Raw genomic sequence first — 14,719 nt, 5'->3', positions numbered from 1 at the left:
TACCCATATATATAATCATTAATATTACAAAAACATATTAGAATGGAGAAATTAATGGCCCATAGCTTGACTCCAACTCACTGTGTAAAGAGCGCAAACTATTGATTCCTAATATTCATAATTCAGTGACAGCTGATATTTCCTTTGAGTTTGAGCCTTTTCTACAAACTGTTTTATGTATGTGTGTGTGTGTATTTAATCTGACATAAATTTGGATAACTATTTTTTAAGTATTTTACCAAATCTAGATGCCCGATTTATTTCAGAGAACAAAAACTATTAATTTTTTGAATACCTATTATGTCTCATAGCTCTATAGAATGGCTTTACAGTATCTAATTTAATCCTCACAACAAGCCTACAAAGTCTAGTATTATTATCTTAACTCTGAGGCTCAGAGACATTAAATAACTTGCCCCTGGTCACCCTACCAGTATATGGCAGAGCAGCCACTCTACTGAGGGCCGGTATCAGCTCCCATGATTTGCTATTTTCTGCAATGCCTCTCTGATAAAAAAAAAAAAAATAGCTGGGTCAAAAATCCCTAACAGATTATATACATATGGTAATGTTTTGCTGGAAACTTCAAAGAAAATAATTAGACTGCACCTCTCTAGGGAGTCAGAGGAAACTTCCTTTGGGATAGGCTGGAATTAAATTTTTGCTCCCAGATGAAGTAATCAGCAGTACAAAGACGATCAAAGTACTGAGACTAAAATATCATAGAATTCCATATTTTAAATTTAGTATCCATTATTGACCTTCAGTTCCAAGACATACATTTAAAATATGTTGATGTTAAGGTTGATGATGTTGCCATTTGTCACTGCTGGCCACTCAAAGGTGAAAATGAATCTCTATTGACAGCAATTATTTCTGCATACTTAGAGGCTTGTACGAAATAAAAGTATTTAAAATTTTAAAAGGGGATGATTTTAGAACTTGAGGCAGAAGCAGAATTGATTTCAGGCTTTCAAGACACTGGAGGCTTTTCTTAGATTAGGCAATATATTAATATTGCTTCACTAAAGATTAATAGTACATTTGCCACATTATTAAGTTAACAGGTTTCTGTGTCTGTGATTCATGCCGATAATAACTTTATTCCTATTAACAATAATTCTCATTTGAAATCAGTAACAGAAACTTCCAAGTTGTGCTGGGAGCCTTTCATTCTTAGACTAGTTCTGCTGCCAGCACTTTTTTTTTTTTAAGAAAAAAAAATTCATTTTTGTCTGATTGGAGGATATGTACTTATTAATTTTATTGTACTGGGGCAGAACTAGCTCATGTTCTCTTCAGTCTTGCCATCTGTACCCAACCAAAACTATCTTTGTTTACTATCCTAAGGGTCAAATAATGATTAGAAGATAAATTATTACCAGGACAAGTTTTACAGATAGAAAGAACTTCAATGAAAATGTGGTCAATTTCTGTTTTTAAGCAGTTACTGTAACATTAGCCTCATTTTACAAATGGCAGGCTTGGTAACAGCTGAACTGCCTCCATGACTCTGATTCTCCTTATTCTCTCTCAAATTTTACAATTTATTACAGAAGAGGGGCTTAGTGAATGTTTTAAATGAGAGGTTATCATCTGAATGCTTGAACAGGGATGCTCTCCTGGTATGGTGGTGAGTCAGGAATCCCAGTCAGTTCATGCACCGTAAGAAAAACAGTTGGGAGAATCCATTTCTCAAGGAGAAGACAAAGGTTTGCTTTCTTTCCATGACACTCAGTAGCTTTGCGTGCCACCGGGCATTGAGGAAATACTACATGCTGCTAATGATAACGGGGATGATGGGATGATTGTAACAAAGCTCCTGAACTAAAGCAGTAAGGAGATGGCCCTTTCTTATGACACTGTGCCTTAGTTCTGACTATATTATAACCTAAGAAAGGCTCGAAACACATGAAGAGGTTATAATATAACCTAAGAAGTTATAGGTTAGGGCCAGAGTTTCAGTTAGGGTAGGGATTTATTTTTTAAAACGAAGAAATTCTAACAATACATTGAGGGTCTTGTGTGGGGAAGGAAAATTTTTTTTTAAATCAATTATTTGTTATACGAATATTTTTTTAATGTAGCTCCCTTTGTGGTCCACTTTTGCTAGTTGTTGTCTAGTCAGCTCTGACTCACAGGCAACCTCATGAACAACAGAACAAAATGTTGCCCAGTCCTGCGCCATCTTCACAGACATTGGTATGCTGGAGTCCATTGTTGCAGCCACTGTGTATTCTGAGTGCCTTCCGACTTAGGGGCTTATCTTCCAGCACTATATCAGACAATATTCTGTTGCAATCCATAGGTTTTCATTGGCTAATTTTCAGATGTAGATCACCAGGCCTTTCTTCCCAGTCTTTCTTAGCCTGGAGGCCCTATTGAAATGTGTCCATCATGGGTGACCCTGCAAGTATAGTTCCCAGGGTCATAGCAACACGCAAGCCACCAAGGTACAACAAACTGACAGATGGGTGGTGGTATGGCCCACTAGTTCCACACAATTAGTTTAGAAGGAGAGCACGGGTCGAAGCATGTTTTCTCTGTTTTTTCTCACATTACTTGATTCTCATTAGAAATGGGGCCAATCCAGGAAGCCCACAAAGACAGCCTACAACAGGTAATGTGTTCTCAGGCCACAAAGACAATCTGCAACAGGTAGTATGTCCTCCACACTGAACCCATCTTCTAAGGGGAAAAAAAAAATCATTCCTATCTACTTTGCCACAGAAGTAGATGCTAGTTAAAGGATCTGTTCTAGCCAAAAACCTTTTGTTTTGTTTTATTTTCATTCATTTAGCCAAAAACAAACATCCTTGATACTTTTTACTGGTTTTGACTTTATCGTTCATGAAAAAAGTCTATTTGTTTATATAAAAACCTTAAGTTCTTTGATTTCATTTGTGTCATCCTAAACACAAAATTAGAGCAAACTGTATTTTCTACAGGAAAAATTAGAAGATAGACCACACGACAGAAGATTCCTCCATAGCATTGCTAATAGACGAAACAGAATTCCTAATGTCACAGATGGAAACCCTTTATCAGCACATAATTGGGATTTGAAAAGCTGGGGAACATGTAGCTCATTGGTCACATAGTACAAGCATCAGTTTCTCCAAAGTTAAACCACTGATGGCTGCTTTTCCCCTCAAATACAGATTCCTTCAGGATATTATCTACAGACCATGAATTCCAATCTGAATTCGAATGGCTTTCTTCTGCCAGTTGCAGTAATGAATGTGATCGGCTTCCTGCCATTATTAATCCTGGCTCCTTTATGGAGTATTTCAGCACCCGCTTATTTCCCTCTAAGAGAGATGGGCCATTTCTGTTGGCATGCATTAGTAAGTACAACTTAGCATCCCAAGTGAGTTGTTTGCATTGTTTTAAAATACTCTGCTAAGTTCTAAGATACCAAGTAGGGTAGATTTTGGATAATCTGGAAGAAGATGAGTTTATGAGTGATAATATCTCCAGCTTCCCAAACCTCTGCCCAGACGTTGGTGCCTTATATTCCTTCCATCCTTTTATGCCTCCTTTGAAGACACATCTGATAGAAAAAATGGTGAACTTTCAACACCTATCTTCAGGTAAAGCAGTCCTTACTCCTAGGCCAATGCTGAATATTTCTTAAAAATTAATGCAAGTAACAAATAATACCAGGCTATCCTTGGGAGACATTAATTTCTGAACCAGTAGCAAATTTTATTAAAAATTAGTACTGTAATTTACAGCTTCAATATACTACTTCTTCAAATAATAAGGTACCTAGCAATGATTTTTAAATAATTTTAGAAGTGAAAAACTTTATGATGTCTTACTCAGAACGTAATCCAAAGAACCTAAAATAGAAGTTTTCTGATTGAAATAGGACAGAAGGAACTGCCATCCATTCTAATCATCCCCTCATCTGCCTAGCTGTGGCTCCTCGAATATCTTCATGAAACAAGAGGATAGTTTCTGGTACCTTACAAACCAGGCTCAGCCTCAGAATCAAGAATCTGGGTCTTAGCCACTATTCTGCCACTGAATTGCCGGGTTTATTTGAGAAAGTGACCTGTCTTAGTTACGTAGTGCTACTGTAACACAAATAGCAAGTGTGGGTGGCATCAAAGAACAGAAATTTATTTTCTCACGGTTCAGGAGGCTACAAGTCCAAATTCAGGACATGGCTCTAGGGAGAGGTTCTTCCTTGTCTATTTCAACTTCTAGTAGCTTGCAACAATTTTGGGGATTCCTGGGGCTTGTAGATGCATTTGTCTCCATTGTCTGTCTTCCTCCCCCTGCCTGTGTGTGTCTTTGTGTTTATTCTGCCCTTTTTATAAATCAGAAGTGATTAGGTTTAGGACCTACCTTACTCTGGCATGACCTCATTAACATTGCAAAAGAAAATTGTATTCCCAAAAAGCATCATATTTACAGGTACCAAACCAAACCCATTGCTGTGGCGTCGATTCCAAGTCATAGTGACCCTATAGGACAGGGTAGAACTGCCCCATAGAGTTTCCAAGGTGTGGCTTGTGGATTCAAACTACTGACCTTTTTGCTTAAATGCAGCCAAGGTCTTAACCACTGCACCACCAGGGCTCCCTTTACATGTACCAAAACCCTGTTGCCATCAAGTCAATTCAACTCATAGGGACCCTAAAGGACAGAGTAGAACTGCTCCATAGGGTTTCCAAGGAGCACCCAGTGGATTCAAGCTGCGGACCATTCGGTTGGCAGCTGTAGCTGTTAACCACTATGCCGCCAGGGTCTCCATAGCAACCTGAAAGGACAGAGTAGGACTGCCCCCTGGGGGGGGCGGTTTCCAAGGCTGTAAATCTTTACGGAAGCAGACTGCCTCATCTTTCTCCCAAGGAGCGGCTGGTGGGTTCAAACTACCTACCTTAACCACTGTACCACCAGGGCTCATAACAGAAAAGAAAGGAAGTTTGAAATCAAGAAATATCACACAATGTTCATCTATGGTTCTAACCTCTACTTGAGAGATAATTTTATTAAAATAGTCAGGGTCAGGTATCTAGAAGATCCTCTTCTCTTGACTAAGCCACTCTTACTCTTTTTAAAGATCTATGGAGACCACACAGTCTTCTAGTCACACTTATTATTACATTATAATTTTTGTTGTTTCTCTGCTCATAGAAGTTACATTTCAGGGTGCAAGCTTCCTGTCACTTATCAATGCCATTAACAAGATCACAGGATGTATTTGTTTTGGGAAAGAATTCAGTGATTAAACTTACCTTAGTTTATTTTATTATCTTCAATTGTACATAATCTTTTCTGATTAAGTTTTAAACCAGCCACCCCATATTTATTTACTATAATAAGTTTTGGCAAATTATAAATCTTAATACCAAAACCAAATCTGTTGCCTTCAAGTCGATTCCAACTCATAGTGACCCTATAGGACAGAGTAGAACTCCAAATTGTAATAGGCTTTGACAATCCATAAATCTTTAAAAGTGCTTTTCTTGGTCTGCCAATGTAGAAATTCAAAAACCAGTAAGTATTTAGTGAATGCCTGGCACTATCCTGGTAGCACAGTGGTAATAGAGCTCAGCTGCTAACCAAAAGGTCTGCAGTTCAGATCCACCAGCTGCTCTTTGGAAATCTTATGTGGCAGTTCTACTCTGTCCTATGGGGTCACTATGAATCAGAAACGACTGAATGGCAACGGGTTCGATTTTGCTTTGCTAGCACTATCCTAGGCACTTTGAAGATATGGAAGAAAAGTAAGGCATTTACCCTATTGAAACAGAATGAATGCTGGACAAAATGGAAGTAAATTTATATTGTGCGGTGCCCTAAGCCTTGGCAGTCTTGTATATCATGAAATACCCCAGACTGAGCTTCAAATTATGCTTAATTACTTGAAAAAAAAAAAAGCCTGGATGACTTTAGGAAAATATTCTATACTGCATGGCTGAAAGAATTACATTAGAAATCCTTCCAGAGAATTAAAAAAAAAAAAAAAAAGTTGCCCTCAAGCCGATTCCAACTCATAGCGACCCTATAGGACAGAATAAGCTTCCAAGGAGTGCCTGGTGAATTCGAACTGCCAGCCTTTTGGTTAGCAGGTGTAACACTTAACCAGTACACCACAAGGGTTTCCTTCCAGAGCACAGGAAATCTTAAATTCACTTTAACTACAGGCAACATACTCTTCAGCAATTCTCCACTCTTGCATATTTGACAACATATTTAAAGAGGGGTATAGTTTTGTTGGCTAGAGGGGAGTTACACAGAGTTTACATAGTATATTATTTGATATTGTTAATGAACTAAATATTCCCCTCCAAGGTTGATAACAAGGCCTGCTAGAGGAAAAAGGAAAAACTAGTCATTTCAAATGAACCTGAGCTATGTTCCTTTGGGTACAAAATACTGAAATTCGTTGTTTCTAAGTTAGTCTGCAATCATTCATTCATTTGCATACTTGCTTATTTATTTGCATAATATTTTGCTATGGGAATATAAAAAATATGATATTCATCTTTGTAACTAGATATTTGGTTAAGTTTTCCATATTCTGATTATGATTATAGAAAATTAACATGTTTTGTCAGGACACATAGGTACAAACCTAGGGTACTTTTGATAGTAATTTATGTAATCAAATTAGTCTGACATTAAAATTTCCTTTTACCTTGAACTCAAGTGCCTTGAAAATGTGGGTGAGGTTTTTAAGTACATAAATTATGACTGAACAAATATTTATTGAGTTTCTAATTTGAGCCTAGGCACCATGCATATACATATCACATTAAAACTCGTGATGAACAATCATTTAAGAGATCAAAGGTCACAAAGATAGCATCGTTTGAATTATGGTCTTCTAATTCTAAGGTCATTGCTTTATTATTATTATGAGCTATAAAAACGGACAATGTTCTGCTGCTATTCACAAGGTTTTCACTGGCTAATTCTTTTCAGAAGTAGACTGCCGGGTCCTTCTTCCTAAAAATGGAAGTTATCAGTGTTAACTTGAAATCCTCACTGCTATTTCCAATAAATTCTATGAAGTAAATGAAAAAAAAAATCCTTTTTTTTTTTTTTAACCCCAGTGGGCTGTTACTCCTTATATTTCCTGACATCCTCTCACCTTCAGTCACTTCCCTTCCCGGTACTATCGTCTTTACAGAGGAGAGAGTACAGACAACAACCATGCCTAAAGCTTGACAGGCATAATCACAGCTCAGGCCAATGGTGAGAAGTGGGGAAGTCCCACACCGTTGGTCAAACTAGAAACTTAAGGAAGGAAAAATGCAACTTATTTCTGTTTTTTAGCTCTTAAACAATGCAACAACGGAGAGGTTTCTAATTCAAGATGTAACATTCCTAAGTTCGTTACCTAATGAAATCAAGAAATGTGTATTAGGGTGCCAACTACAAAAAAAACTCCAAACTTTCCAGAACTATGCATGAAATGCAAAGGTTTGATAACACACCCAACGTATTCCATCAAGACTGTATTTTCCTAACACTACACTTGACCTTATTTAGCTTTTTTCTTTTTTTTCGCTATGAGACCTCACGAGTTTTATTTTTCACTATAAATGTAACACGTGTTATTTCAGGGACATATGGGAAAGCAGAAAAAAGAAGAAAACCACTCATAGGCCCCAAACTCAAATCCCGTTACTACTTTCATATATTGCCTTCTAGTCTTTTTTTTTTTTTTTTTTCTCTATTTATAGGGTTTTCTTTTTCTTAAGTATTTTTTCTTGTACTTCACAATTTAAAGTAGCATTTTTCATGTTATTACACATTAAGTAAAACTAATACTTAAAGGTTAACATTACATTCCACCCAGTGGACAAACTGATTTCCTCCCTCTTAAAATGTTGTGGGTTATTTATCTATTTTAATGTCAACTTTATTTCACTAAAAATCTAGAATCAGTGATTTATTGTGATTTATCCTCTGTCATAATTGTGCATACGTCATGTTAGCCTTTTTCAGTTAAAAAATGTTTACACCATGAGTATTTCCTTTCCTTAGTATTAATTAAATCCAGCAGTGTGCAGCATTAAGTTTGTGCTGACACACACAAGTGTTAATCTGGCTAAAATTAGTCTAATTAAGATTGTTATTAAGCCTTATACCAAGCAGAAATGTATAACACAGGAGTAACAATTATTTGGCCTTTTAAATAACATCTAGATTGAAATGCATATGAGGTATATTCAAATATCTTTAAGACTTTCACCTTTAAAATTTCTTTATGATATAGGTAAAGTCAAGGGCTTGATTCTCTAACATAACCAGTAACTTCTACTAGTTCTAATAATTGACATTTAGTATAAAAATCATTCCTTGGTTGGAAAAAAAGTGCTTGATAAACTAAAAACCAAGTCAGAGATCCAGTCACCTTTATTGAAAGTAGGATTAGCTTGGGCAAAACTACTTTTTTTCCTAGTGTTTTGGAACTGACACATTTTTTCCAAGGTATACTACAGGGTACATCCATTGTAACGTACCTAATGGGAGGAACTATGCAAACACAAAAAGAAATAACTTGTAAATATTTTGCTGGATTAAGTCATTCATTTAATTAATAAAAGCACATTACTGTATTTTTACACAAATAATGCACACCTTGTACATTTGTTTGCTAATCGCTCCCTCCCCCTATGAGCTATCTTCATAAGTACTGCTATGCCAATTTATTTTTACACGTTGCTTTAAAAAAATTTAGCATAGTACACTTATGAAAATACCTCACGGGGGAGGGTGTGGTTGGCAAATAAATATAGAAGGCACACGGTATTTGTGTAAAATACAGTAGTATTTTCAGGATCTTATTTTTAAAGTTGACATCAAAGCTGAAATTAAATTTGAGGTAAAGTAGCCCATTTAGTACACCACCCAAAGCAATAAGTGATTCTTTATCAAGATGTGTTTGTGTATCTGATCTCCAGTAAATGAGGTACCTGTTGCATATTCAGAAATTAAAGCACAAAACTAAAGGTGAATCTCCTGAAATGAGTTTCAACGGTCAGAAAGAAACAAACAAACAAAAAAGAGGGTGAATAGCTCGGTTCAAATATAGGAGCACACCATTAATTGGTAAAGCAGATAAAAATAAAAAACATATGTCATTCTCATCGTAGGTGAGAATTATTTTCTCCAAAGGCAGCAGATACATATGGCAACGAAATTACAGCTACCTCTTTGAGAGTCTGGAGCCCTAGAGGCACGGTGGTTAAGAGCTCAGGCTGCTAACCAAAAGGTTCAAACCCACCATCCACTCCTTGGAAACCCTATGGGGCAGTTTTACTCTGTCCTATAGGGTCGCTATGAGTTGGAATTGACTCGAAGGCAACAGGTTTTCTATGAGAGTGGTTCATGGGCACCAACCAGTATGTTCTTACATGAGCAAATTTCGTCTTCTGGGAATTTGCCAAAATCAGAGATCCAAGAGGAATTTTTAGGAACTCAACAGAATTTCATATTTATGGTTGTGAGCTTAGATATCATGGATTCGAACATCATAGTACCTATAGAAAACCCATAATTTTCTCAGTGAGTAAATTCAGCCAATAACTGAAGAATCTTAAAATATCCATTTATTCATGTAAAGATTTTGCCTCCATATAAAACAGCAAGTGCAACTTTAGTGTTTGAATGGATTCTGGTTTTCTTTGATTTCATTATGTTCTAATTTGGAAAATTATTACAAGGTAGGATAAGAGAATAAACCATAAGAGCTTCAGGACTCTTATGGGCTTGTCCACAACCACACGGGCAATATTAAAACATGCATTATTTATCTGAATATAATATCTCCTTTGAAACCATTGTGCTTTATCTTGTAAATACAGATCGGTTAGAGGTTTAAAATGTGTGCATTCTGATAAAATGCACTCTCCTTTGGAAGTGTTACGATCTTATACAAGTTGAGAATAAAAATAAAAATGAAGTGGATTAAATTTAGGTTGGAATCAGCGTTTGTTTTGAATTTTAAAAAAAGTCATTTTTCACCGGCACCTGGAGTGCAATAGCAAATAAAACCAAAGAACAAAGGTAGTCATCTAAACCCTTCAGGTAAAATATGCTTTGCCCTAAAATATCTGGGTAAATGAGTTAAATATGTGGCTTTGCTTGAGATTGTCTGGAGAACTGCTTGTCCTTGGATTTTTCTAGAAATCTGAGAGTGTTCTATGATAAAAAAAAAAAAAATAGAGGAGTTTAATGTGTACAGGAATCATCTGAGGATCTTGTTTAAATGCAAATCCTGAGTTAGCTGTTCTAGAGTAGAGTCCAAGATTCTGCATGTCTAACAAGCTCTCAAAAAGCCCTGGTGGTGCAAATGGCTAAGCACTTGACTGCTAACGGAAAGGGAGATGGTTCAAATCCACCCAGCCACACTGTGGGAGAAAGATCTGGCCATCTACTTCCCTAAAGATTACAGTCAAGAAAGCCCTATGGGACCATTCTACTCTGTCACATGGGGTCGCTATGATTCGGAATCGACTCAACGACACGTAGTAATAACAAGAAACAAGGGCTACCTATGCTACTGGTTAGAATGCACTGTGAGTAGCAAGGAAAAGGGCAAGAGGCCAAAAGACTGCTCTCTTAGGCTTCATGCATGTGTCCAGGCAGCAGTGGCCCAGGTAAAATGCCACAATTTCTCACCAGACCAGAGCAAAAATTCAGGAACAGGCAGTAGGAGCTGATGACTAAACCTGGCATTGGCAAACCATGGCCCATGGGCAAAATCCGCCCAGTCGTCTGTTTTCATATGGTCTGCAAGCTAAGAATGGTTTCCACAGATGAACGTTTGCATTTGACTTGATGACAGGAAACACTAACTTTGGACCCAAGTTAAACAAAATTGTCTCACCTTCTAAAAAATTGTTATTATTACTGTAATTATTATCTTGAATTTTTTCAAAAAAAAATTGTGGAAATTTATTTTCTCTCCTATTACATTAAAAAAAAAAAGTTGACATTGAGCCAGTTCCACCTCATGGTGACCCCACGTGTCAGAGTAGAACTGTTCTCCATAGGCTTGTCAATGGACGATTTTTCAGAAGTAGATCACCAGGCCTTTATTCTGACGCAGCTCTGGGTGAACTCCAACCTCAAACCTTGTGGTTAGTAGCCAAACATGTTAACTGTTTACATCACCCAGGGACTCCTCTTGTTACATAAATACCTACGTAATATTCTCAAATTTGCCTATGGACCCACAAGGCCTAAAATATGCATAATCTGATCTTTTACAGAAAAAAAAATGCTGATTCCTGATCTAAACGATTGCATATAATGCTGTAAGCTTTACTGCATAAAAATAAGCCCTTTTACATAGTACAGCTGCCTTGATGATAACCAAAACACGAAAGAGTATAGTAGTTCTTATGTAGATGTTTCTAAATAATTTAGGAAGACGGGAGGCTTAGAAGATATTCATAGGATTCAAATTCTAAAACAGACCAAATAAAGTTTTTAACACTCTATCCCTCCCCACTCCAACACTTTCTTTAAAGTTCATTTGATTATCATGGACAATTTAATTTCTGTAATTTGAGCAACTTAATTATGTAATACCAGCACATACCTTTTTATACATACACATCTCTGAAATGGAGTTAAATATTGTGATGGATTGGCAGCATTTTTTCCTTCTTACTCACACATAAGGAAACATGTTGCCACTTACAGTTGAATTAATCTTAGATTGAGGGAAACATGGTAGGTCAAAAAACAAACAGTGCTGAAAGGTTTATAATGATCAGTAATCTCCAATCCCAGTTTTCTTTACCACCCAGTCATAGTGCCCAGAGGCAACTGACTTTTAATCTTTAAAGTGTTGTTCATTTGTTTGTGTAATATTATTTTGTGTTAATATTGCTAAAGAATATGACTATAAGGATAATTCAATTTAAATCAATAGTCCTTTATATAAATGGTATATATTCCACCAGTGGCTCTGTGGTGAAAAGACCTGGCAATCTGCTCCTGTAAAGATTACAGTCAAGGAAACCGTAGGAAGCAAATCTACTCTGTCCTATAGGGTCAGCTATGCGTCAGAATCAACTCAACGGCACACAACAAAAACAACAACATGTATAGTGAAACCTGTGAGAGTTGGAACTCAACGAGATTGCCTTGTTTTCCCAGGTCTTGCAAGTTTTCTGCCTTTGACAGGGTGCTTACTATCGCTCTTTATTACTGCAAAATATTTGAATTTTCCTCCTCTGACAGGTTTCTGCCTTATACAGGTTCCATCTTTTGCCAGGTTTTACTGTATATCTATATACATGTATTTCTCCAAATTGCTATAATAAAATTTATAACTCATTGCAAAACCAAAGAAAGGGTTTAAGATTCAGTTTTTTCATATAAGAAATCCATTTTTCTGTACTTAATAACTCTGCAATTTTTAAGCAATTAAAAAAATCACATAATTATTAAAAAATTTAAAAATTAATTTAAAATTATTAATTTAAAAATCCCTTTAAATTTTCGAGCTGCTCTATCAATTTTATCATACTATAATTAGCTTTTCCTAAATGCTAAAACATATAGAATAATGTACTGATGCCTCTTTTCCCTCTGGAGAGCTCACATTCCCTCACGGCTTCTCCATCTGGACTGTGGCCCCTAGATGTGCAGTCCAGCACTCCCCTCTGTTAGATCTTTTGTTTACCTGGCTCATTCTCTCCCCCTTTCTTGCTTTATACCCTTATTTTATTAGCATTCTTTTTTTTTTTTTGTTAGAACTGGTACACGGAAGGTAAATTTCACAAGTACTTACACAATTTAAAACATAGATCTTGAAACCATTCTAGATTTGTATTGTTCTTTCCAACTGCAAAGAACTTTCACTTACATTATCTAAAATAAAAGGTAACTGGGACCTCTTAGGATCCCTGGTGGCACAGTGGTTAAGAGCTTGGCTGCTCACCAGAAGGTCAGCAGTTCGAATCCACCAGCCACTCCTTGGAAACCCTATGGGGCAGTTCCACCCTGTCCTATAGGGTCACTTTGAGTTGGAATTGACTCAACGGTATTGGTTTTCATTTTGGTTTTGGGACTTCTTAAGGTTTTTAAGGTAAAGTGACTTCCCCACAATGATATAACTATTAAGAGGCATACTCCGCCCTGAATTCTTTCCTCTATGCTTTAGCTGCTGCTATTAGAGACTATTCAATTAGGAAAATAACTTACTTAGTCCCTCCCAGGAAACCCTGGTGGCGGCGTAGTGGTTAAGTGCTAAGGCCGCTAACCCAAGAGTTGGCAGTTCGTAATCCGCCAGGCGCCTCTTGGAAACTCTATGGGGCAGTTCTACTCTGTACTATAGGATCGCTATGAATCGGAATCGACTCGACAGCACTGGGTTTGGTTTGGCTGGGTTTAGTACCTCCCAACCCAGATTAATCTTAAATCGAAGAATGCAATTGTTTACAAAAATTCTTTTAACAAATTAAAAAAATAGACTCAAATGCCGTATCCTTCGGTGAAAATATTTTTTAAAAATCATTTAAATTTTGTAAACAAATAGGTGCTGTTTACTGTAATGTCAAAAGCAAAACATAATGGAAAAAGTATTGGATTGTGTATCCATTGTCTGGGACAGTTCAGCTGTTTCATTGTCAGAAAAAAAAAGAGAGAGAGACTACATAACATAAACTGCAAATCAGCCAACAGCTCTAATTCAACCAGACACTCTATGTTCAACTAAACGCAGCAGTTGAAAACCTTTCTCCTCTATCCCCACAACTTCATCCTCACTCACTCACTCTCAGCAAGTGACTGGGCCCTTCAAGTTGTAAGATCGAGGTCATATGGTGTAAATCTCCTCAAATTCACCTTCTGTTTCTCAGCATCCTCGGTTTTCTCAAACATCTGATACACTTTCTCTTTTCCTTGAGAGAATGATTTTTTCCTCCTTTCTGTGATTAAACTATTTGGATCCTTGATCCTTTCCCTTCTCCTTTCTACTTCAGGACATTTCCCTACTATTTATTTCTTGCTCTTACATCTTTAATTTTTCACATCTCTACTGGCTTCTCCCCTCAGCATACAAACACAGCCAAGCCTTCCACACCTTATGAACTGCTTCCTGTGATTCTACTCTTAAAGCTACTGGATTAGCTTTATACTTTCCTGTTGTTGTCATGTGACATCAAGTCGATTCCAACTCAAGTTCCTTAAAAAATTAGATGACACTACTTATACAGACCACCCACTCATTCTTCAACCCCCTGCTATCAGATTCTGTCCTGGGAATTCTGTTGAATAAAAAAGCAGCCACTCGTCTGGGGTCTTAAATGCTAACCAGCAGCCATCTAAGATGCATCAATTGGTCTCGACCACCTGGATCAAAGGAGAATGAAGAACACCAAGGTCACACGATAACTATGAGCCCAAGAGACAGAAAGGGCCACATGAACCAGAGACCTACATCATCCTGAGACCAGAAGAACTAGTTGGTGCTCGGCCACAACCGAGACTGCCCTGACAGGGAGCACAACAGAGATCCCCTGAGGGAGCAGGAGATCAGTGGGATGCAGACCCCAAATTCTCATAAAAAGACCATACTTAATGGTCTGACTGTGACTAGAGGAATCCCGGTGGGCATGGTCCCCAAACCGTCTGTTGACCCAGGACAGGAACCATTCCCGAAGACAACTCAACAGACATGAAAGGGACTGGACAGTGGGTAGGAGAGAGATGCTGATGAAGAGTGAGCTATTTA

General features: G+C 37.3%; 1 protein-coding gene across 1 annotated transcript in view; it reads left to right on the top strand.

Annotated features, from left to right (window-relative positions):
- The window catches only part of SLC15A5 (solute carrier family 15 member 5), a 108,871-nt gene that overhangs the window by 37,989 nt on the left and 56,163 nt on the right, over positions 1-14,719 (top strand). Inside the window, 2 exon segments of the mRNA XM_049884841.1 lie at positions 3,162-3,276; positions 3,279-3,347. Of these exon segments, the coding sequence (XP_049740798.1) occupies positions 3,162-3,276; positions 3,279-3,347 (184 nt within the window).

The sequence above is a fragment of the Elephas maximus genome, chromosome 4 (assembly GCF_024166365.1).
Source record: "Elephas maximus indicus isolate mEleMax1 chromosome 4, mEleMax1 primary haplotype, whole genome shotgun sequence".
Taxonomy (NCBI): Eukaryota; Metazoa; Chordata; class Mammalia; order Proboscidea; family Elephantidae; genus Elephas; species Elephas maximus.
Note: the sequence above shows the minus strand (reverse complement) of the source record. Positions and strands in the feature narration are given on the sequence as shown.